This window comes from Melozone crissalis, unplaced genomic scaffold, assembly GCF_028551555.1.
Source record: "Melozone crissalis strain CALT ecotype California unplaced genomic scaffold, PUWL_Pcris_2 ptg000016l_1, whole genome shotgun sequence".
In the NCBI taxonomy this organism is placed as follows: domain Eukaryota; kingdom Metazoa; phylum Chordata; class Aves; order Passeriformes; family Passerellidae; genus Melozone; species Melozone crissalis.
This window is the reverse complement of record NW_026535794.1, coordinates 35,149,028-35,174,273: the sequence shown is the minus strand read 5'-3', so window position 1 is coordinate 35,174,273 and position 25,246 is coordinate 35,149,028. Positions and strand designations below refer to the sequence as shown.

Genomic DNA, 25,246 nt, shown 5'->3' with positions numbered 1-25,246 from the left:
GTTTTTACATAGCTAAGGCAAATTACACTGAAAGGTGGAAATCATGGTAGCTGCTATTTACTAATAAATTCACCTAGCACAATCCCCAAGAAATGTGTGCTCCAGAAAAATACCCACCACAGGTAGTGGCTGTGGGAGGTTTTGCTGACACTTAGATGCTGACACAGACCAACAAAGGTTTCCAGCAGCATGCAAAGGGAAGCAATGATAGCAAATAAAAGCCATTGTCCACTCATGTCCAGCCACAGATACATGGGAAAATTTCTCTCTCTACGCATGCATGAATGCTAAGAGAGACAGCAAAAAAGGGCAGGCATTGAAGAGAGGTTATTTTATTCTACCAACAAAGTGTACATTGTCATCGTAATTCCCAGTCACCCTCCGTGCCCACTCCCTCTCTTTTAAGCACTGGTTTGAGCAGGAACCTGCAGCTAATTTTGAGGTTGAGGTTCATTTGTTTTCACATCAATGCAATTAATTTCCACTGGAAAATGCATCTCAGGCATTCAATCAAAATAGGCCTAAAATAATTCTGAAAAGCTCATCTGTCTCCAATCTATATAATGTTTTAAAAATTGGATGCATGCCCTGCAATAACATTGCACTTCACAAAGCTTAAAGCTCTAAACTTGAGGGTATCAGTTACATTGAAACTGTACTAAATTAAAACATCCAGTTTCTGGTTTGCATTGATTTATAAATATCGACAAAACTACTATTGCAGTCATTACCACTTTGGGTGCTCCGAGCTGAATTTTCAACAGTTCAGGGTTATTTTCATTCTTATTGTGGCTACGGTAGCCTTTCAAGTTATAGATCAAATTTCAGATAACACGAAAATCTTAAATCTTGGTTTAAGAAAAACGCATACAAACCAGCCAATATACATGATAAAAAGCAGCAAGTCTAAGTGACCAGTAATGCAAATACCAAAACACACTTGTTTTTTTACTCTCTAGCTTACAGCAGAAAGGAACCATTATGAAATGTTCTAAATAGAAGCAAGTGGAAATTGAATAAAATATGAAAAGGTAAGTATCTCTGAGTTGTTTTTTTTTTAATCAGGAATTTGATGTCCTCTTTTGAACTATTCTTTAAAATGAGACAATCAATAATCATATTCAAAAATTTTCTCCTAAAAATATTCCCACTTTATTCTATCTGGTGTTCTTCAAAATGTGCCTATTTATGACCAAATTACTGCTGAGGAAATATAAACCTGAAAAAAAAGAGACCTCATGAGCTGTAGCCCAGTTAACACAATTGTTTGAGAAAACAAGAATAGAATGAATACATCAACAGCAAGAGAGCAAATTTTCAATGGTGTACAGCACACAGCTTTGCCAAAGACAATGGATTTAAACCAACTGGGAATCTGTCATACACACACATGCACGCACGCTCCATAAACAGACAGTATATAACATGCACTACATCCACTTGTAAAACAAGCTTTGACACCACTCTGTGTCCTGTGCTTCAAAAGAAAACAAAAATCCCCATCTTCCACTTTGACATCTGTGGACTGCTACCAAGTAATTTGTCCTGATCCCTGATTAGCTTGTGAAGTGAAGAAGAGGAATCACCATAATATAAACAAACTTTCTCCTGGCCAAACTCCACCCTTGCTCTTCTTGATACCACCACTGAAGCCTATGCTGATCTGCAAAGCACCTTTCCACCATTCTGTTCACCAGACATTTGCCTGGTGCAGTTGAATTGAGAAAGACAAGGAGAGGTGGCAGATGTTCTTTTGGGCATGATGCTCTTGCCATTGAAGTTCACAGGAGTGCTGCTAATACAGTCATTTAGAACAGAATGAGACACATAAAAATGTATGACCCCTATGAAGACATTTTCCTAAATTATACCCTGAATACTGGCTTAACGCCTGCTAATGACATGCTACATCCTACTAAGAAAAAAAGGTTCTTTTACATCTTTACCTTCCAATTTGTACTGATGTATTTGGTTTGCTGTTTCACAGATGAGGGGTTTTTGTTTGTTGTTTGGAGTTTTTTTTTTTATTTTATCTTATCTTATCTTTGTCTTGAAAGAAATGCTGTCTTAAAGAGGAAACATTCTCCCAAACTAGAACTTTGTGTTGAAGATTAAAATAACACCCTCTGCACCAGTTTAGAGTAAAGGGCTTAGTGGTCAGTAGAAAGTCATGTTAAAAAAGCTTAGGTTGTACTGCCAGCTTCCAAGAGTCTGCAGTATGAACTAACAGACTGCTAATTATTTATTTAATGTCTTTACATGAACCATAAGTGTTCATGCATACTCCATGAATAGTCATAGTTTGAACTGCTACGTTTTTTCTTCTACTTTTTCCCCTTTGAGAACTGCCACTGAAACAATGCTTTAACTAGAAATTTGCCATGCCAGGAGAAGTAAGAGAGCAGCATTATGATCAGCAGTGACAAAAGCTGAGTGACGTGAATTTGAAAATCTGTGGCTACTGGACAATTTTAAGATATTTTATCCCACGGTTTTCAACACAACATTCAGCAAGGAGGAAATAATCCTTGCAAAAAATATTTCAAAAAGGCCAGGTTGCCCTGGCTAGAAGGGGCTCTCTTGCTGTATTTGCACATTTGAAGTAAGGCAAATGATCTAGACGTGGCCTGAGTCTCGTGTACACACACAGGATGGAAAATGCCCTACCAAAACCACAAGCATTGTTTCAACTCCCACCAACTCCCAATGCTGCAAAACCCAACTCCAAAGTACCACTTTTCAGTGAAGCGCCACTATAGCCATCGGAATCAACTGCAGCATTTGCATCCAGAGTTTCCAGATATAAACTGTGGGAATGGGTAGGCTGGAGCTGTCAGTGGAAGGCCTCTGACAATGTAATTTGTTTGTCCTGCTGGCCTGACAGTCAGTGCCTGCTGACATTCAAGAAACATTAGTTGGTTTTGTGAGGTTTTTTCTTTTTTTCAACTGCTTGGAGCAGTTGGGAGGGCAGAGGAAAACAACTCAGCTTAGGGAGGGGATGAAGCAGAAGATGAATAATGGAAAGGAGATGTGTCCTTTTCCAGATATAAAATATAGTGTTTGTCCCATGTACCCTGAGACACGTCAAATCACTGCTGGTGAACATGTTAAAAAATATTAACTTTACCTAAACAGCAAAGTGGCAGCTCCACTTGGTTTGCACTAACATCATATCTATTTGCTTTGGTCACAGGGAGCCAAATATTTTACTGATCTGGTTAAAATATCTCAACAGTCACATAAATAGACCCAGTCAAAGCCTGTTGCATCACCTGCATTTATTTTTTACTGTTAATATTTAGCAATGGAAGAAAGATACAGATCTGTGCTCTATACACTTGCCATCTCCAACAGTATGATCTCAGCTCAGAGAGCAGCAGGAATTTGCACAGCAGTAAGTATGGCTGATTTCCAGGGGTCGGAAGCCATGGCTTACTCACTCTGCTCCACATTTTCTGCTGTTGTTCTATTTCTTTTTTTTTTTTTTAATGGGAAAGGCAAATATGATGAGCATAAAGAATAAGGGCAAAGTCAGATTGCAGGTCAGCAGCATGTTTGTATTTTATTTTCCCCTGGTCTCTGTATTTCCTGAAGCATGGATTTAGACCTTGTATTAGTCTACCAGATAACAAGTCCTTAAAATGCCTCGTACAAAAAATTTGATGAGAAACTAAGCATTTAGGAATATGTGTACCTTTAGACAAGAAATCTGCCTTTATCTCTCTATAGAAACAAGCCATCTGAATCAACAACATTGCACCTCGTATAAATCTGACCCAGTCCATGTAGGATTTGTAACGAAGGTAATCTGTGACTTGAGCAAAGAAAATGCAGCAGTGTGCATGCAAGACCCTTTGTATTTGGCAGACACATATAACCAGCTGTTTATTCTTCAGTTTCTGGCTATACATCTACTGGGACATCCCCCACCCCTCTAAACCTTGCTTAGCTCCTGGTCTTATTTACAGTGTAGATTTAACCCTAAGTTATGGATAAGCATAGTGCTTGGGATTTAAAGTTAAGTGTCATTTAGTATCATTTTTGACATCTCCACATATTATAATGAGCAGCCTTTTCACAGGGGACTTGGGATCTGATCTTAATTTGTAGTAGAGTTATGGTCACAATAAATGTCTATTTCATATGTTCATAAGAAGCCTCTAATGCAAATGGAAATAGAAAGTGGCTGTTTTCTTGTAGTTTCAAAGCCATGTATGTAAAACACACAGCACAGATCTGTTCCACATGCAAACCCATTATCAATCCACCATTGTGCCCTGGCTCCTGCCCTGGCAGCAGGCACTCCCTCCCAGGCTGAACAGTCTCAGCAGGTATTGTAGCTTGCATAATAAAGGAACAGGTTATGAAATCATTAGCACCTCAGCTGAGGCTGCCACAGGGATGCCCCTCTGTGTTCATTGTCAAACCTTTCTTTGGCAGCTGCATCCTGGAAGCATATTTGGATGTTGTTGCTTCAGCCTTGCCACACAGAGTGGAAAGCAAGCCAGGGTTTTCATGTTCTGAACTTAAGAGCAGAGGATGGAAGTCTCTCAGGTCCACCTCTAGGCTAATTCTCCCCATTTACACATGGCAAGGAAGACCAGCTGTCTATAATCACACACTCAGACCTATGTAGCCAGTGCTGCCAAGGATCTGAGCCATGCCTGAGGAGGCTGGAAGATATTTCAGCTTTGTCAAACACCACACGTTCCAGCTCCCCTCGTCCTGCAGGCAGCCCCTGCTGGTGGTGCTTCAGAGCAGCCCACATACAGCTGTGGGCTGCCCTCCCCGTGGTTGGAGCCCTGCCTTGGGGTACAGTGCACATCCCATTGGCTTTCCTTCCCCACAAATGCAAGCTCAGGTGAAGCTCTGCCAGTTCAAGCAGTTGAAGCTAAACTCACTTGTCCCTCCATAAGAGAATCCATGTTCCCAACAGAAAGAAACAAAATCCACTGCCAGTCACTCACTGAGTAAAGCATCTAGGGGCCTTTGGATGTTCCTTATGCCAGCCTTCAGACCCTTCCTGCTAGTTTCATAAATATTGAAATAATTGGCAGATAAATATTGCCAATGTGCAACATGATCTGGCTCAGGACAATTTTTTTGGTGTCCCCAAAACCGGAGTATTCAGATCCATGGAAAAGGAAAATTGTGCAACTTGAAGGAAACCACTAGCACCAGGCAGGGAGGAGAATTTGTTGAAAGCAGTGAAATTTTACTGACTTGGGTCACCCTGGGGTCTGGTCCACTGGTATTTGCAAAACTTAATTCAGTTTTACCAAATGTAGAGAGCGGGCTTACAAAGGAAGGACCTGTGCCATGTTCCTGAGCATTAAGTCAAGTTAGCTTGGGCTGTTGTCTTTCTGAATCAATGCACTGGGTCATGATTTAAGTAAGTGAGGGGCTGGAGCTTTTTAAAGCAGCATAAGTAAATAGCTAAGCTAGATGTGATATAAAAAGCACCACAACAGAAAGCAGAACTTAACATAGTAATGAAAACCACTTACCCTTAATCATCCCTGAGACAGTGTTTTTACAACGCTGCTTGATTTATTCAACGAGCAAACATGCCTCCTTCGACTGTTCTAATAACAGGCCATCTCACCCCTGCTTGTTGGGAGTTGAGTTCAGAGATTTTTTTTAATTAGCATGTCAAATACATTATTTAAATGTCTTTGATGCCTTTTCTTTAAAATTATTTGCTAAGCAATAACTCATATTTATTTGCAAAGAAGACACAGTCTCTGTACCAAAAAAACCCCAAAAAACAACAAACAAAAAAACCAAACCAAACCAAAAAACAAAACAAAACAAAAAAACAAACAAACAAAAAAAAAAAAAACCAAAACCCAACCCAAATCACTGCTAGGGAAGTTTGGAAAAGTGAGAGGATTGGTCACAGGTGTGTAACCAGTGTTGCATGTTGCAGAGTACATTACTGCCTAAAGACCTACTCAAGTCCAGATTCATTGCTGCTGACAAGCCTGCCACTTAGTGTACGAGACTGTATGAAAGGCTGTTTGCTGCACGATTTACGATGGTGCCCTTACTGTAAACTACCTGTGCTCTGCTCAGCAGCTCCATGCTTCCTCTCCAGTGGAAGGGCCTCAGCTTTTGGAAAAGCTGGACTATTTCTCAAGTGAGTACACTCTTGTGATACTGAAGCTAGCCAGACCACAAGCTATTTTATTATGTTGTGCAAAAACCTCTGTGCAAAAAAACTCTCTTTAATTAAGATAGAGCAACCAGCACTGTGGTTGTAATTACCTTGGACTGCTTTACCCATGGGCATAATGAAATAAAATTGGGGCCTCTATATTTTTGTTTTTAAACTAAGTAAACCCAAATTAATTTATTCAACTCAAACCAGACAGGTTTCTCTTTAAAAGGAAGGCCTATAAGGTTGGAGGGGCTGGTGCAGCAGGCAGAGTGACATGCAATGATGACTGTGAACTGCAAACTGCTGGCAAAACATTTGGCTTGCCATTGGTCCATGGCCAGTATTTTCCTTTGTTAATGAATCCCACATCTTTTCTAAGTTAAGCATTTTTTCTTCTCCCCCTTCATTTTATTTGAAACATATTTTAAATATTTTTGTTTTTATGACGTAGTGGAACATGATACGGCCCCCTCCTAACCCTTAATATGAGAAAATCAATTAAAATTTTGACATTAGGAACTATGATATAAACATATGGTTTAACTGCTCAGACTTTTTTTTAAGCAACATATCAGGGATCAGTGCAAAGAGAAATAACAAAATCAGAACTACACATTAAGGGATGAAAAGTTTACCAACTGAAATTATAACATAGCCAAAACTTGCTATTCACTAAAATAGCATCTGAAAACTTGTCAAGTTTTGATAAATTTCTTCTTAGACAGAGCATTACATATTTTTCATTTGTGCTCTTTTCTGAGGAAAAAAAAGGTTATTAAATAAAAATAGTCATTCTGAATTATGTGTTTAATATTTAGTACATCTTATCTCACTCAAAGGACCTTCATTTTATGACTTAAAGAATGCAATTTTAAAATGGAGTTTTATGGGCTTCCTCATTAACTTCCGACTCTTACCTGAAGAAGAAAAAATAATTGAGGAATACCCCATTGGAACAAAAACATGATTTTCAAATGTAATCAACATTGTGGGCATCCAGTCACACCTGCCCTAGTGACCACCAGTCCTTAGGACTATGTGAAAGTGAAATCCCTTACAGTTCCCTTTGGTATTTCAAATCATCAAAACCCCAGACAGACAAAATAACAGGTCACTGAAACTCCAGGGAATAAAGGCACCGAAGAGAAGATTTAACTCTGTTTAACTCTCTAGGTCACTAGTTTTCCACAAAAAGCTCTTTCCCAGAGGTCCTGAAAGATTGGAAATGCTGCTAAAAGTAAAAAGTTATTGTGAATCTGTCACTGGTGAAAAAACGAGTTTTTTTCAGTCGTCTTCTACGGACATCTAGTCTCCAATCCTGCAATCATCTAGCTACATGAATTTACATGCCCTCCTTTAATATTCCTCAGTTTTACAAACCTTGCAAGATTTCTTCCGCCACAGTAACTTGCAGTTAGTTTTACCAGGGGAAAAGATGACGAAAGTACAGCACAATGCATTGCTGGCCCTGAAACCCGCACCAGGCGAGGACAAAGATATACCGGAAAAAATTAAATTGCAAAAGCCTTTTTTGCACCAACCCCCTTACTTTTCATTGTGAGAATGGCGCCATGCTTGTGTTAGAAATGACAGAAAGCTTTTTATAGAGGTTCCTGATATCAGCTCAAACCCCTGAAGTTACATGAGGATAGAGACTTCAATTATCTACAGAGTATGTGCAAATTAAATACACTCTATCACAGTGAATTCACTTGCACTGTAACTGCTGTGATTTATGCAGAAAATTGCAGCCAAGCTCAAAAGCTAGAGCAGCACTTTCAGGTTGACCAAAATTATTAAATTCACTAACAAATTAACTAACATAAATCTTCGAAGTGGAGAAGAATAGAATATTTGGAAAAGCAGAAATTTTTAGCATTTTTAAACATTCCAATCTGAAATGGCATATTAATCTGGAAATGTACCTAGTTATTTTAAAAATATAATTGTCTTGAAAACCTGAGAATGTCCTTGTTGTTTATTTGGACAGAACAATTAAGAAATTAAATCATATTGACTTAAACTAAATTACTGTTTTTAATTTCAGCCACTAAGTCAACAACCCTGTTGTTCACATAAAACTGGTTACCATTATAGCTCACCTGCATGAAGGACAGCAATGACACAAAAGAAATCTTAAATCTGTCAGTTTTTCTTCATTTCCTGCTCTATTAAAAACAACCCAATACTCCAACTCATTCCTCTTTTATGTCTTCTTTCCAAGATTTTTCCTAACTGTAGATTTTAACAGCTAGTTAAAAATCTGAACATCAATATCAATGTATTAATGAAAAACAGAACAAACACTGGTATTTCAAAGCTATCTCAAAGACTGATTAGATTCAGTAATAAATTAACTGGGTAGGAATGCTGTTTTCAGGGGAAAATACTATATTCTACAGGAAAGTGTGGGACTTTTTGTTTTGTTTTCCAAGGAGATCTTCCAGCCAGGAAGCTTTTGCCACACGTCCAGATTCCGTGATTTTGTCTGCATCCAAGAGCAGTGCAAAATCATCTTTGACATTTACCGAAGCATCAGGAGCAGCTCTTTAAAAGGACAAAGCTTGTCCAGAGTACAAGAAAGGAGTTTGCAAACAAGGTGAATGCTTGACAATAAAGAATGTCAGTGGCATAGTGAGAACAGGGCTGTACACTCTAAGACTGCACTTTCAGAAACTTCGTAAGTTTGAACATGCTTCTCTGAGCCTTTTAGCTGAAGACAAATATAAGATTGAGTCAGTGTCACTCCAGAAAATTTTGTCAGTGAAGTCATAGACAGATCCTCAGTCTTCATGTTCTATTCGATAATAAATTATTAATTTTGTAATAATAAAGTAACTGAGCATGCATGATTTTACATGTGATAGTAGTGACAGCATATTGGATAGTCATTAGTTAATGGGCAAACATGAATGCAGGATAAGGTATACAGGAAGTTCACTGCAAAAAGGCATTAATGTGCCATTACTTTTATAGAGGGAGCAGCTTTTGCTAGCTAAATTCCTGTAAAACACACATTTGAGCTTATAGGGATATTAGCAAATGTATCCCTCACATGGTTATGGACAAAGCTTGTCTCCTCGGTTTGCAAAACATGATGAAAATTACCATGGGGGAGCTCAAAAGTTTTATTTCTTATGGTTTAATTCCATTACTTTTTTAAAAATAAAAACAAGATGGGGGGAAGCCTACTTTTAAAGAGCTGACTAATTTGGAGATACATCAGAGATGGATTTTCTCATAGGATTTTAGAATTCTCTTGCAATTCTTCACTATAAGGAAAAACTTCAAATGCTTAGTCAAGGAGGGAAAAAGATCCCTTTAGCTGTTTATAGACTATAAACTGAAAACATATTTGGCTGTATTTTGGGTAACATTTCAGCCAAAAAAATGGCTGGTTTTCATGATTACTGTTTTCTCTTTGCACATTTATCAGGCATCTACCAAAACTTGAGCGCTTGTCACTTACAGTGTGATGGGAAAGTTAGGAAATGAAGCACCTTGAAGCACAGAACAATCCAGAATCCACATTTAGAGTATTACGTCAAGTGCCTGCATTCTTTATTTCAAGGTGGACACAAGCAGGCACAGGATATGCTTTAGATGACATTATGTTCTTCTCTCACCTTTTGCTTTCCTTATTGCTTTTCACTCATCAAAATTCTCCCTGCACAGACAGCCCGTGCCGCCCCCATTGCCCAGTGCAGGTCCAGAGAGCAGTTTTATTCAGAAGGCGCCCCAGAGGGTCACCTTGTCCAACCTCCTGCTCCAGCCAGGACTGAATGCAGCATCAGAGCAGGCTGCTGGGGGCCTTTTTCTAGACAAAGTGTGAAAATCTACAGCAGCAGAGACCGACTCCAGCCAGTTGCTGTGCCTTGCCACAGCTCTCCTGCTGGAACCTTTTCGTTCTTTAGGTCTCACGGAATTTTCTCTCACTGAAACTCGTGCCTGTGGTCCTCTGCCTTCACACTGCAAAGGGGGCCAGACCCTGTCTCCTCTGTAACTACCCTGTAAGTAGCTAAAGGCTGCAATTAGATCCCCTGGCAGCTGTATCTTCAGGGTAAATAAACCAGTTTTATTGGTTTGCCCCAATCTCTGCTTCTGTGGCCACTCTCTCCATTTGGCCTAGGGAAGATGCCCATAATGCCATCTGTCCTCTGTGCAACTGACCCACCCTCCAGGAAGTCACTGCAGACTCACACAAGAACATGTGTGCCCATTTCTTTGGATTTATTCAACAGTCCACGGAGATTTCACCCAAAACTGCCCCAGACCTGGTTGGGTACTGAAATTTTGTATTGCTCTCACAACAGAGATTTTTCTGAGTTCTCTGGGGATTGTTTGGGCAACCCCAAATATCTGACCCTAAGCCAATCAGTTAATTATTATATGTAATGTTTGTCCTATTTGATAATTGCTCTGCACGAGAAACATGCCAGTGCAGATGTGCTGCTGAAATTCAGCGCTCCTGTGCTTAATGCTACATGGGGAAGCCACAGACCCTTCCCACATCCAGCTCAATCTGATCTGCACTCCAGAATCCTGTTATTGCAGCATTGCATCTCTAAAATGAGTCTCTCTGAGATAAAGAACTGTCTATTAAGGGGAAGGAAAAAAAGAGGTATTAGAATTGCAGCTGGCTGTGCTTTCAGTCAAGAACTTGTTCTGGGCGAGACCAGGTGAGACCAAAGTTTAAAATTCTGGAATGTAGCATGTGCAGATGCCAGAGTATTATTGCCTGTTTTATCATTTGCTACTTGTCACACTTTCTGAGCATTTGACCGCAGAAATAACAGAAGTAACAGTTCTATTTAGAAGTGACAATGAATATCAAACAGAAAATTAAATGTACAAAGCTTAATCATCTTTCAGTGCATAGCAAGTAAAAAACATTCTTTTTCAGGCCCTTTCTTAAATAACAAAAGAGGTATTTGTCAGAAAAAAAAAAAAAAAAAAAAAAAAAAAAAAAAAAAAAAAAACCAAACCAAATTCCACTTTCTCTTGAAAAAAAATGTTGTCAAAACCTCACATTTTAATAATTACTGAGCCTCCCTGGAAACTTTTCAATCAGCCTCATTTAACTTTTCTAAGAAGATCTTAATACATTCATGCTCTTCCAACTATCTCCATATTCTTTTTTCCCCTATAACATTAACTTATTTTTTGCATATTTTTACAAATGTTGCTGGTAAGGTTTTTCGCTTTTCTGGAAGTATGTACTGCAGTATTTTTATAGCGCTCTACAAAGTCTTGACAAAAGAGTTTAAACTAAATGAAAAAAATGGCTTAATTAATTACTAAATATTAGAATATCTACTGAATTGCAGTAGCTGGGAAAAGTTCCATGCTGCTCAACATTAGCAAGTAAAAAGCCAAACTGAACATGTAGTGACGGACAGCAATGTCCCCCTTTAACTGTTGCTTAAATTTGATTTCTCATTCTTAAAGAAAAACATGAAATGTGAGAGTTGAGGGGTGCTAATAGAGTGTCAACTTCAAAAAGAAAGAAACCATCAATCAAATTTATATACCAATATCACCACCTTAAGTTGCGCAACTTGAAATCTTATTTGGGTGATAAATTCTTTCGGGTATGATTGTTTAGGAATAGCAGGAAATAATTCTGCCTTGCAGTCTCAAAGATGGGGACAAACACACTCTCACACACACCCTACATACACAAACAGATCCATACATACAGAGATCTGTGTGCCAATCTGCATTTTGTGCAACACATCCCTCCTTCATACTAATGGCCACAGGAGATACTTGTCAACACTGAATTCCAATGGCAAGGAATCTGGTCATTCAGTAAAATGTTTAGTTATAGGTCTTTAGTTTATATTAATTTTTCAGCCAATCTTGTTTCTACATGAGTTTTCTAAAGAAACTCACTCTTTAAAGTATATCAGAAAACTGAACAGTATTGAGAACAATGAGAATTCCTGCAGTTCTATGGTACAAGAGAAATAGAGCTCATGTCCTTAGCTGCAGTGAAAGAAAAGTTCATTTTGACCTGGAAACCAAATGATAACAAAGAACACAGTACTGGAACTTTTCTGGCATGATACTGAGTTGCCTTAAACTGAGGTCAAGGAAGAACCTGGTCTAGCACATTTTTTCTGTTCTGGTTTGTAAGACTTCATTTGGAAAAAACTAGCTCATGTTAAATCTGACATATAAAATAACCTGTGCCGATGGGCTTTTCCAGTGTGGTAACATTCAACTGACATTACTTTAGACAGAACTTGTAATAATGAATAATTAATAATAATGAATAAATAATGAATAAATCATGAATAAATAATGAATTAATAATAATAATAATAATAATAATAATAATAGTAAGTAGTAGTAGTAGTAGTAGTAGTAGTAGTAGTAATAGTAATAATAATTTTTTTCTGCTAATGGGCACAGATTTCTTGATCTGTAGGAAATAATGCCCATCTGAAGAATATTGCCCATATTCTTTATTGTCATGGAGCAGCATGAGAGTTGCAGATATCTGCAGTAAAACTCTCCATCTTGTTATTTAAACTAATACACCTTGTACTTATATTAATACAGAGCTCTAATATGTTTGACTAATGGCTGCAATTTTGAAAACATCCTGCAATGCTCTTGAATTCAAGATATGATGTAAAAATAAAGAGCACCACAGAAATACAGCTTGTGGTGATCTGAGAGAGTACAATTCTCACTCTCAATTAGTAGTTTTTATTAAGAGAATTGCTAGTTTTATTATAATGTGCAGAAATCTTTCAGTAAATTAAAAGTTGTATGTTTTCAATGGAGATACTCATTTTAACACTAAAATTGATGCTACAAGGAAACATCAGGCCATAAAATGAAGAATGGAAGTGAGGATGGAATAAACAGTGTTGTGTTAAGTAAATGATACTTTCCTGGCTCTGTCAGGATTTAAAAGACCTAAAAAGCAAAATGTGTGTCACTGGGACTGAAAAATAATTCACTGTATTTGACAATAAAGGCTTTAGAAATGTGTTTGCAGGAAGTCGAGAGGGAGCAAGCACCACAACACAAAAATTCCATGCCACATTTAAAAACAAACACAAGCACCCACGTAGAGAGGAAATCACACATTAATAGAGATCCAAGGTTCATCAGTCTCTGGGATCACTGTGGCTGAACTAGAAGCTTTTTAAGAGGGCACATTCCAAAGCTAGAGATGTTGAAAAAAATATGTGGGTGCTCAAAGGACTGAAAAGAGTATAGTTCTGCAGATTTTATCCCAAGCCCATCAACTCAGCTCTGTCATTCACTGCAATAAGCTTTGGATCAGGCTCAACATCCAAATGCAGTCCTCACTCACTAAAATTGGCTGGTCACACTGGAAACTGTTTGGGCAAGGTACCCCACCCATAAACAGAGCGTTTGGGGAGAGTACTGTAGTAAGCAACAAATAATTTGTCTCTTTGCCAAGACTAGGGGTTGTGTCTCTTACTTGTTCACCCTCTGAGACAATAAAATGAGGGCTATAGTAAGGTAATATCTCTGGAGCGATCTAAGAAGGAATGCCACATGAATGAGAAATAAGAGGATAAGGGTTCCTTCAATTTTGAAGTCAAAAGTGGAAGAAATGACTAAGCAACAGGGTACAGAGAGCCACTAGTAGATGGATGCAGTGTTTCCAACAGCTCTTTGCTCTGGGATCTTGCAAGTAGGAAGAAGAACAGAAGGGAAATACAAACCTGAGTGTGGAAAGAGAGTTCCACTATGGGAATTGCCACATCATCTAGGTGGAAGACAAAGATATGCAAGTCCATTTGCAGGAGAAAGAGAGCATAAACAGAGTTAAGTGGATATTAATGAATGCTAAACAAGGATGGCAAGCCTGCTCTGAACTTACAAATCACATCCGCATTAATACCAAATGAGTTCATTAAGATTAACATTATTATGATGAGTATCAAAGGGATTAAAAGAGATTATGGTAAATAAGAGAGTCAGATAGGAATGAGATGTAATTACCTTCCTATCTGGTTTATCTGTAGCTGCAGAGACAGACCCAGCATTCACTTCACACTGGAGGAACCTAACTCACATTTTGATCTGAAGTGTAATTTTCAGCAAAGCTGATCTCAACAGTTTGGGCTGAACACGGCCCAGGCATGTGCAGGATGAACAAAAGAAGGGTGGGAAGGTGAGAGCACAGAGAGATGGGGAAGGGCACAGGAGGCTGCTTTGCCCCAGCATCCTCCCCCAAGTGCAGGAAACAATCTGGTCTTCCTGCCTGCTGTGTCCACAGCTTGACAAGCGGCCAGGCCCGCAACCACCTCTGTCCAACACCTGACCTGGCCTGATCTCAGCACACATGACACCTGCTCTGAAAGCTTCATGGGGCTTCATAGACATCAACCAAGTCTTCCAAAAGGTTTAAGGGAAAGGTCTCAAGTTAGAGCTAGGAAACTGAGGAATTCAGGAGCAGAGGGACCACATTCAGTGAAATAAAAACATGCTGTCTGGTATTTACCTCCTGTTTTTGTACCCCACCAACAGAGCCAATTTTTTTGTGCATGCAGAGACCAGCTAAGGAGCACCAAACTATAGCTTAAAATCAGACAGCTTATAGAGCAGATATTTTGCCAATGCACACATTCAGCAATGCAGGCGGAAATGTCACTTGGGATCTTGGTGGGGAAATTTACTGGGACTCGTCCAGCCAGGCTCTGCTAGGAGCAGATTGCCTTTCTTCACAGGCCGACCACGCACAGTTGGCTCTCCAGTGCAAACACCACTCCCAAGCTCTGGTGTGTTTGGCCTCTGGTTTGTTTGACAGGTTACATGTGCTTCTGAATATATCTTCTGATGCTCATTTTCTGAGCACTGTTAATATTTCTCTTGGCTTCTGTTTAAAAATTAGGTCCCTAAAGATATCATCCTTCAATAAGAAAATCCTCTTGCCAAAAGACCCAGCTTCAAATGTGTGGAACTTGACTGTCAGGGCTGTTGATCCCTGACCATGAAGCCGCAAGTCCACAGGCAAACCTGCACATTGGGTCCCATCAACTAGCAGCAGAGGAATCCAAACGGGCAGCTACTTTCCTTTTTCTGTTGTTGTCCAAAAGAATTTTGGTGCATTGCAAAAGCACCTGTCAAGCACAACCAGAGCTATCTGACACTCACCTGGACAGTTATGCCTCATTAACTATATGTTCTGTTGCTTCAACAACCAAATATACATACATACATATACACACCTGTGTGTGTATGCATACGGAATTCACAACTGCAGCTTTTTGAAAGAAGCTTTTACAACTGTTTTTCCTGTGGTGCTGTGTTAAAATCAGTGACGCAGCAGCAGTAAATTGTTACTTAGAGTTACTGCGCACTTCTGAAAGGCAAGAAGGATTTACATCTTTACACCCTCTGCTTAACTTCACCGAGCATGAATCAGCAGGGTGGGTAATTTTTGAAAGTTTGAGTACACAGCAGGGTCATCAGCCAGTCCACACTGTCCAGAGCACCGCGACGTTCTCTTTTGCTGCCCTTCCAGACAGGTGACATGTTAATAGCTAATACCAGACAAGTGAGACTCTGATCCCCTGTGGAATGCAATCTGATACCCAAAGACTTTCAGGCCACACTGCACAACGTATTTTACATGTGTTTTTATAAAAGAAATAGCAGGGATGCGTTTCTGCAAAGGAAAGATGGAGTGTGACAGTCTGTTATCCTCTGCCCAGCATCTTGCCAGCATGGCTAGACACTATCCTAGGACAACACTGACGGACTTTTCCTGAAGTCTCCAGCCAGAAAAGGCAGGAAGGGAAAGAGTGAAGACAAGTCCACCCCAGCATCTAAAGCGGGCAAGCAAAGGGAAGAATCTACTATGCTTTATTCTGATGGTCTGTGGAGCTGCACTTCCCAACATTTCTAGGAGAAAGTATGAGTCAGAAATCCTACGGGAACTCCTGCAGCAGCACAGCTCCCTCCCCAACCCACACCTCCTCAGCAGAGCACTGCGCAATCCAGTCCATATGGTATATCTGCACTATGGTATATCTGCACTGCAACAGGGGCCAGGCCTGCCCGCGGCCTAGCGCTGGGCTCTCCACTGAGAAAGGTTTGGCCCTTGAGCAACTGTTTGTGCTTCAGCAGTTGACTGAGGAGCTTGAAAATCGCTTAGGGGCATTTAGGGAAAACCTGTGAATAAAGTGCAGGAACATAACAGGCCAACATAAGATGGCTTTGCAGAGGGCTACCAGAGGGAAGGGAAGGCAGGAGCTGGCCATGGGCTCTTGTCTTGTTCAGAAAGAGAGGGGGAGGTTTTGTCACCAACCACAGAACAACATTGATTGCTATTTTGCTCCTTTAGTCCCCAATGCAAGCTGCAAAAAAAAATACAAAATCACTAAACTCTCAAAAGCATGTTCAAGGCTATCTTTAGTTAACCAAGCAAATCTGTAGTTCACTGCAATATCAGTGGGTACCAATACAGTGCTTCCCTGAGAGACAAAAATTCCCTTTGAAAGAGGCACTTCTGAGAGTCATACCTTAAGAGCAGACAGCTCTTGACACAGAAACCCGATGCAGAGCTCCTCCAAGCAGAACGGGTATCCTCAGGACACCAACACACACCTGATAGCTCGCGTTCATCCCACACCTACACACAACCAATGCCCAAGCTTGGGCTTAGTGCTAAACTCTGTGGCCCACCCTAAGGGCTAAGTGCTCACAGTGAACTCGGGAAAGAGGTACCTCTCCCCACTCCACATCAGACCTAGAGACTGTTAGCCGTGTGGAAAAAAACCACTAAAAGGTCTGTAGGGAGACTGACAGACTTAATAAGACAAGCGCAACACTCTGTCCTGTAAAGGAAATGCATGTAGGCAGGTGCCCCAAGAGCCCGGCAGTTCTGCAGAGCAGAACCGTGACAGGAGGGGATCTGCTGTGCAGGGTCGGGACCTCTGCGGTCCCAGCAAAGGCAAGACAGCCACGAGCCCGGGGTAAGCTGAGGATCAGAATCCTGCTGACAAGTGGTAGGGGTGAAAAGCTGAGGCTCGTCGAGATGAGCGCTGCAAACTGCCTCCTTTAAACGCTTTATTTTCTACAGCAGATTTCCAACAGCAGAAGCTTTTACTCGCTCTGCTAGGCAAAGGCTGAACTGCTTTCTTCAAACAGTTTCAAATTCGCCAGCCACGCTCGAAGAACCACCCCTTTTTGCCTTTCTCTTTGCTCTCTCCGGGCTTTTTGTGAAAGAGATCATCCAGTTTCAAGCCATTTTAAAAATATCAAAAAATCCCAGTGGAAAATAATTCGCAGCTGTGATAATATCACATTTTTTAAAATACCGTAATATAGTTTTACTTTTAATAATAAAAGATAAAAAAGGAGAGTCTGTGAATAATTAGAGAGTGCAGTCTGAAGCCAGTTACAGTCACTGCAATTGATAATAAACTTAAAGCCCCTTGACAGCAGGTAAATGCTTTGCAACCCTGACCCCCTTCCTCTCACATTACTTAACAACCCTGCAGTTCCAGCATTACATCACCGTCCAAGCGATTGGTTCCCGCATTTTAACTCTCTCCCTGTCTCCTCCGATTAGGAGCAACATAATGATGGAGGGGGGGGACACCAAACCACAACAAACTACAAAACTTCTCTCAAGTTTGCTGTGCTCCTCGCTTGGGTTTGGTTTGGTCGAAAAAGCAGCTTCTGCTCCTAAGAGCTGAGGTTACACGCACCAGAAAACAAACTCTCTAGAAGTGGAAAAGAGTGGGAAAGGGGGACTCGGGAGGGGAGGAGGAGAGGAGGAGGAGGAAGGCGAGGTGGGGGGGAAACTATATAGAAATCAGAAAAGGAAAAGAAAATTAAAAACAAACCTCATGGACATCACTGAGCCTGAATTCCCTGCTGAGGTGCAGAACATGAGAGCCCTGGAATGAGTGTATGTAGAACTTGAGCCAAAGCTTAACTAGCCCGAGTGAGTCATATCCTTCCCATTTGATTCCCGTCCAAGCGATGATGTAATGCCCTGGCCCTCTCCCTCGCTCCCGCTCGCTGCACTACCTCCCTCCTCCCCTTTTCTCCTTTTTAGCTCAGTGCTGGTGAAGTCACCATTTAAATCTGGCAGCGCTGAAGCAAAAACTTCAATGTAACCAAAACAGCCCCAGGCCAAGTTCCAGACGTACTGAGACTCGGTGGTGCAATTGCCATTGGAAACGAGTAAACAGAGAAAGAAACAGTGCTGCCTGTGCAGGGCCTGCGCAGCTGCCGGCCGGAGCGCAGGAAAACCCTGGGACCGGGCGCGGGGCTGACAGGATCCACCGGGGATCGCCGGGAGATCCCGCATCGCTCCCGAGCCCCCACAGTCCGAGCCTCGGGGAGATCCGGCCGCTGGAGGAGGAAGGAGATGGAGCCGGAGCCGAGGAGGGCAGCGGGGAAGCCGGGGAGCAGCGGGGCTGTGCGCGGGTCGGGGAGATGGGGAGCGCTGCCTCGCAGGTCGCGCCTCGGACCGGGATTCCTCTGCCTCGGCAGAGCGCAGCTGGAATTGAGCCCCGGGTTTTTGAAGGAAAACGACGGGGCTGTTTCTTGCACCGTATTCCTCCGTATCCAAACACACAGGTGCAAGGCACTTTCTATCCCCACAACAGAAAAAAGTACCAGAAAAGCCTCACAGCAACCTTATAACTAACTCACTGCTGTGCTGCTCTTACTGCCTTTCCCGTGTCTCTCTCACAAGTCTTGTTTCTTTAAGCATAGAGAGTATTTCTAAATGGAACCTATAATAAACTTTCACGCACGCAAGGGTAAGCTATTGTGGTGTAAGGTGCGTTGCCTCACGAAAGTGCTCCTGATGCTAAATGCCACGGTGGCTGTGGCTGAAATACCTCTCATGTCCTTCCCCACAGAGGGCTTTCTCACTGTTCATCACTCCCAACTGATTGTAGTCAGTGCAGTACCGAGCAGTTGGTCCACAAAAGAATGCAAAGCCTAAGTAACAACAATAATATTCATCATAATAATAATAATAATAAATGAAAATGTCTAAGCACACATAGCATCCCTGAGCAATTCAAAGACTAATAGTTTCGACATCAAACTGTGGATGTAAGTATTAATGTCACATGAAACACCATAGAGGTATTTGTCTGCTTTCTTTTTAGATCAAGAATTATTTCACAAAGCCACTTCACCTCATATCTCTGAGTGAAACTCAGTTTTCCAACACTCAATGGATGCACTTATGCCCCCCAAATTTAGAAAACAGTAGGAAAACAGGAAAGTCAGTGTGCTTCCTTTTCTTCCTTATGATGATGTGAGTTTATGGAAAATCAATTTCTGCTTCCTAGCAGCATTTTACCACACTGGGGGTTTTTTGGGGTGGGTTGTTTAATTGATTACAGCAGCAGTGCAACAGAGATTATTGTAAAGTACCAAAGTATCCTCCTGAGAATGCTCCTATGGTTTTAAATTATTTTTAGAATATATATCATGTTGATACATAGTTTAGAATATATATAGTGTTGATTTCTATGTACCAACAATATTAGCTTCTGTCATAGCTCAATCTTGAATTCAAGTAGATTCAGTCATGAATTGAAGCGATTTTTTGTTTAAGATATATATGATTTTTACAGACAGAATGAGAAGAGGAGAAAACTAAGGGTTTTTCCTATTCAATTAAAAAAACACAGTTCTCCACAGCAACCTGACCTGCTGGATGACATCCTCAATAGATACTGAGGCTGCAGCCACTCAGAGTGACACCTTTATCAAGCAAGGCAGCTCTGAATTAGAGGTGATCAGCCATAATTATTACTGGCGCCACTGAAGCCTGTGGCTTGACAGCATCAGATGTGGTTGTTATAAAGTTTGGTCCATTGTGTCAATGGCCTGTATAACTCATTTATGTCTGAATTACCAGCTATTGATTTTTTGTCTTCTGTCATGTAATAAAATAAAAGTTAGATCATTCCTAAAGCCCTCTTTTAATTCCAGCCATGCTGATAGTTTCATTTTAAGCTTATCCCACTTCTCCCTCTCCAGTTAAAAAAATGAAATTTCTACCCCTTTTTCTGTGCATGTCTAAGAGGTAATCTTCCCTCCTTCCTTCTTTTTATTTTGTCTTCTTACATTGACACTGCTGGATTACATAGCTTCTGCTCATTCAGTTTTCCACTGACGTTGCTGTAAACTTTGTGATGGGCCAGGACAGACCCCTGGCTCAGAACACGGGAATGTGGCTACAACTGAGGAACGACTTTAAATCCCCTGGTCCAGCTTTTCAAAGGGAAGCTGCCACCTAAAGAGAAAAATAATTACCCTGAGCAACTCAGGTTAGCATGAGGCTGCTTGTGCATATAATATATCCATTCCTGCAGTCTTTGGGCCTCTTCTCACTCTTCTGAAAAACCCACACTGTAGATATTCAAAGCAAAATGCAACCAAAGAGGCAATGCAGGAGCCACAGGGTAGTTTCGTCGTCCTCCTGAGGCTTTGAGGACTTGCTTGGTAAGTCTTCTCTTTCCAAAAGAAAATTTTGTTCACCAGAAGCAATAGCAGACCATTGCCCATCTGTGAGCATCTTAACCATAATATCACAGGAGTCACCATGTGTGCATGGCAAACAGCCTTTCTAATTATTATTGTGTTCATAGAAACAGACTCAGAAAAATTAAACTGCTTTCAAAACAGTGTCTTATACAAGATATTTCTAGGAGTAAGAGCATTTTCTGAAATGAACAAGAAAGATCAGCCTGAACTGCATTTCTAAATTTCATGTTTACGCTGAAGTCTTATTTCAAGAAATTGTTTTAAAACAGACAACATGCTCCAAAGGAGTTAAAAACGTAATTGTTCTTGCTGATGGGAAAACAAAAAGTTCTTTCCAGGCAGGTATTTCCAAAGCCTATTGATTTTTTCCTTCCCCCTAACAGGAAACACTGTTTTCCCCTCTTCCTTCCTGTGACAGACCAGTTAATGATAAAGAATGCCCTGTGCTCAGAGGAAATTCCACTTGCATGCAAGAGCTCCCTCTTTATCTGTTTACTTGTCTGTCTTTTCATTCTCCCCCCATTCCAACCCCAGCCTTAAATTTCCATGTTCATCAAGAATAGGGCTGTTGTGATGAGAGTTATGGGATGTTTTAATTCTAAGGGGAGCCTCCTTCAAACTAGAGCCCTGGCCAGGACAGTTATGACTCCAGCTTAGCTGCCTAGTTCAGGAATTCTTGCAACACCCTCCCTGCAGAATGTTTCATCCTTGGGGAAAGGGTGGTGGGGCACACCACAGATGTTTGGTGTAACTGAAACTTGACAAAAATCACTGCTTCTGCTGAAAGTTTCCAGTCTCAACAACCAGAAAGCTCTGACTTTTAAGAGCCCAAACGTCAGAGTGCACTGGGATTATCCAAAATGTGTATTGTAAAAAGGAACTGGGTGTTCTGCAGTTGAGATTGTGGATGGACAAGTCACAGGTCTTAGAAGCATTTTAGGTGAGTGTGTCTCATCCAGCCCTTGGGACTGACTTTTGCCTATGTCAATCAGTGGCCCAAAGCATCAGCAAAGGCCATGTGGATAAAAGCAGCATAACTTGATTATTTTTTCCTCCACTGCTTGGCACTTAAAGAGGCTTGATTAAGAAAATATTCTGTAATAATGGTCCCGCACTCAGGAAAGTCTCATTTTCATTCTGACATTATTTTTCATTTCTAACCCAAGAGCCTTACAGTCCCTGTGGAATTAAAGAGGCCAGATAATTTCAGGGTTAAATAAGCTTTAATGACTATCACATGTATGGAACCTTAAACCCAGTATTAAAAATTATTTTTTTAAAGTGGCATCTCTTCCTTTTTTAATTTAAAATAACCATCCAGGTGGTTTCCTAAGGATTTCTTTGCAAATTGCTTCCAGTGAACCTTTTCAGTTACAGACCACTGCAAACCCATGTGGTGGTATTCAGCATTTAGTTCAACTTGGGTGTCCCATGTTTTTGTAGTGGACAGAGGGACTGTCTGCACAAATGTCTGCACAGGGGAGGCTGTCTGGGCAGGCTAGCTGTCACTAGCAAGGACATAAAAATGTAAAGATCCACAATTTCAGAAGAAACTAAAGTAAAGCAGTGCTAAGAGTGGATTCTTCTACTTACTCATAAGAAAATGGGGTACATGTTCCCAAGTCACTTTGGTTCTTCAGAAAAAGACATTCTTTGTTAAAGAAGACACAGATCAAAGTGCTCAGCATTGAGCTGTATCAAAGGTTTTACTTTGAACTCTCCAAATTGTAATGAAATAAAATATCTGGAAATAGCCTTTTTGAGAACTGCCCCAGATTTATTGAACATAAGCATTCTAAGATAAGCACAGGATTGGACAAAATCTAAATGAAACCTGGAACAAAGATCTCCCACTCTTACACACATGCTCAAACATACTACTCCATTAGAAACACCTCACTGAAAATATTTAAGGAAGAAGACCTTTCAAAGTTTAGGTCCAACTTCTCTGGAGACAGAAATGTGCCATGGGCATGATGGCCAGTAGACTTCCCCAAAACATTTTGGCAAGGAATCTTCAAGAATGATCTCAAGAAAAACTTTCCCACTAACAGTTCTAAGCACATTAAAGCCACTTGGAATCATGGGGGGTTTGTGTTGGGAACATTAAATTACTAGGAAATAGAATAGCCTGCTTTATAGTCACCAAATGCCATGGGCCAGTGGCAAGTGGCAAGTGGCAAGTGGCTGACCTGGAAGTGAAGAGCTTTGTTTCCAGTTACATACCACTGAGTCATGCAGTGTGGTCAGCCTCCTCTCTAATTGGAGCTGTAAACCACAAATACCCAAGACAAATATTGTAGCAATTTATACAAAATAATTAATAACAATTTACATTTCAGTAGAAACTTCTACCCAGAAGGATCACAGAGCATCTTGCAGGCCAGCCATTGAATGTGATGTGGTGCAATTACCCCTAACACAGGAGATTGCAGCCAGCCAGCAAATGGCACAGGAATACAGAGGGGAGATGCTGACAAAGGGCAGAAGCAAACAGCTGCAATTGGGTAAAAAACATCATGTAATCTTTAATATTCACGCATAATGAATAGGAGGTTCCCTTCCCCCACTACGATTCTAATTAATCAAACAGATAATTATTATGTGCTGGTCAAAATGTGGAGCCACTACTCTTTTTAGGATTGCTAAAAGAAGCTTTGCCATACATTTACAATAAATATGTTGACCCTAGATCTCAAATATTTTAATCTTTAGTCAAAACTCGACAGGTGTTGTCTTGGACAGAGTGAAAACTTTATCACATATAGCTGCATTGCAAAGATTGTAACAGGAAAACTGATCTGGTTTTGATGCTCTTTCATTTTACTTCTAGCAGACAGAAAAGTAAGCTGAAATAGTATAATTTGAATTGAAAGAGCAAACATGTAAGAGCATATGCTGTAATTGAAAATATTTTCTCTGAAGTACAGTATGGTAGGCACTGAAAACAAATAGTAGAGCTCTAAAACAAATTTTAGCACAGAACCAAATTTTATTCTTCCCCTAAACTGTCATCTCCATGCATTTTTGTTAGCTCTCATCTTTATTTTTCAGCATGATAGCAATAGTTAATGTTCTAATGAAACTTTTTTGTTAAATAGGCAAGTATCTGGAACTCAGTTACAACTGGAAAAGGAGAGCACTCGGACTCAGATTGTACTCAGAGTGTAACCTCATTACAGCAGGACAAATTCATAGTGCTATTTGATAAAAACATGCACAAGATAAGTTGTTTTTAAGATACGCCCTCTTTTGTTAGTAATCCAGCTGATAGTGCAATATATCCTCCTTGAAAATGAACAGCTAACCCAGTCCACCAGGAAAATTTTCTGGACTCTTGCTGAACAAACTGACTTAAGCTTTGGAGTTCCATGAATTACAAGTAGCCAAATAATTCTGTTGATCCTGGTTCATCCTCACACACAGGCTTTAAATCTCTATCCGGATGATGAAAATTCATGATCCAGGAGGTGCCATTTTCAACTTGGCTTTATCCAAGAATCTGAAATTCATTTACATCCAGAATCTTGACACCTAGACGCTTGTGCAAATTAGAATTTTTTAATGTTTCTTAAAAATCACACAGGTCTGCAGCACAGAAACTGAGATGCAGCCACAACCAAGGGCCAGCCTTCAATTCCCTATTTGCAGTGACCCGCATTGAAACATAATGTGATGTAAAGTTTCCAGTGTTACGAGTCAGCCATAATACTTATAAAGAAATTACATTACTAGATATTTTAAAAGGGAATAATTAATGTATTTTCCTTTTTTTTTTTTTTTAATAAGAGTAAACCAGAAAATCCATTTCAGTTTCTTTCATAGGAACTTTTCCAGCCACAGAATCATTATCTGATAGACCCTTTCTGAAATCAAGTGAGGTCCATCTGTACTCACTTATGGTTTTAGGATTTACATACTTGTTTAGTCTTCCAGTGCTTTTCTTCTGAAAAAAAAGTACGGCTATCTATTAACTCCAAACATATTAAAACCAAACAGATCTCTTGTAGACACTCAGATAAATCCTTTCAGGACTGACTGGAAAGGATCAGAGTCAGAGTTACACGACTAGTTTTACTGTGATGATTAATGAAAGAGAAATAATTTGTAGCTTCACTTTCACATTCTGTGGTGCAGGATGCTGCTTTAGTTTCAACATCAGTTTCTACAAATAAAAACATACAGCTTTTCCATTGTTGCGTAAAAAAGCCAAACAAGCTCTGGAATAAAAAAGTATCTGTACAAAACATGCATGTACTCTGAAGTACACAGTGAGTACGTACACATTCCACACAAACTGTTTCTACTAGATTTACACAGTCTTCTGCTTGGATACCCTCTAACACTAGCTTGTTCCTGCTGCTGTACAAACCCAAATGGTTCTGCTTGTCCTTAGTGATTGCAGACCATACAAATGAGGCACTTCTGTAAATTCTGTATTGGAAAAAGGGCACCAGGATGAAAAACAATCCACAGCTCAATTTAAAGAAAAACAAACAGCAAACAAACTAAAATTTAAACTTGTTTAAAGAGGAAAAATATATTTATTATGGACACAGGATAAAC

The 25,246-nt window shown here is 40.3% G+C and overlaps 1 protein-coding gene across 2 annotated transcripts in view; it reads right to left on the bottom strand.

The window, feature by feature from the left end:
- CREB5 (cAMP responsive element binding protein 5) overlaps nt 1-25,246 on the bottom strand; it is a 211,778-nt gene that overhangs the window by 78,810 nt on the left and 107,722 nt on the right. The window contains exon 1 of one of the 2 annotated variants that reach the window (XM_054274015.1): nt 18,007-18,076. The exons of the other annotated variant lie outside the window; for it this stretch is intronic. Within the exon in view, the coding sequence (XP_054129990.1) occupies nt 18,007-18,053 (47 nt within the window). The 5' untranslated portion in view covers nt 18,054-18,076. Of the gene's footprint in view, nt 1-18,006; nt 18,077-25,246 lie in introns of those variants that run through there. 2 annotated transcript variants of the gene reach the window in all.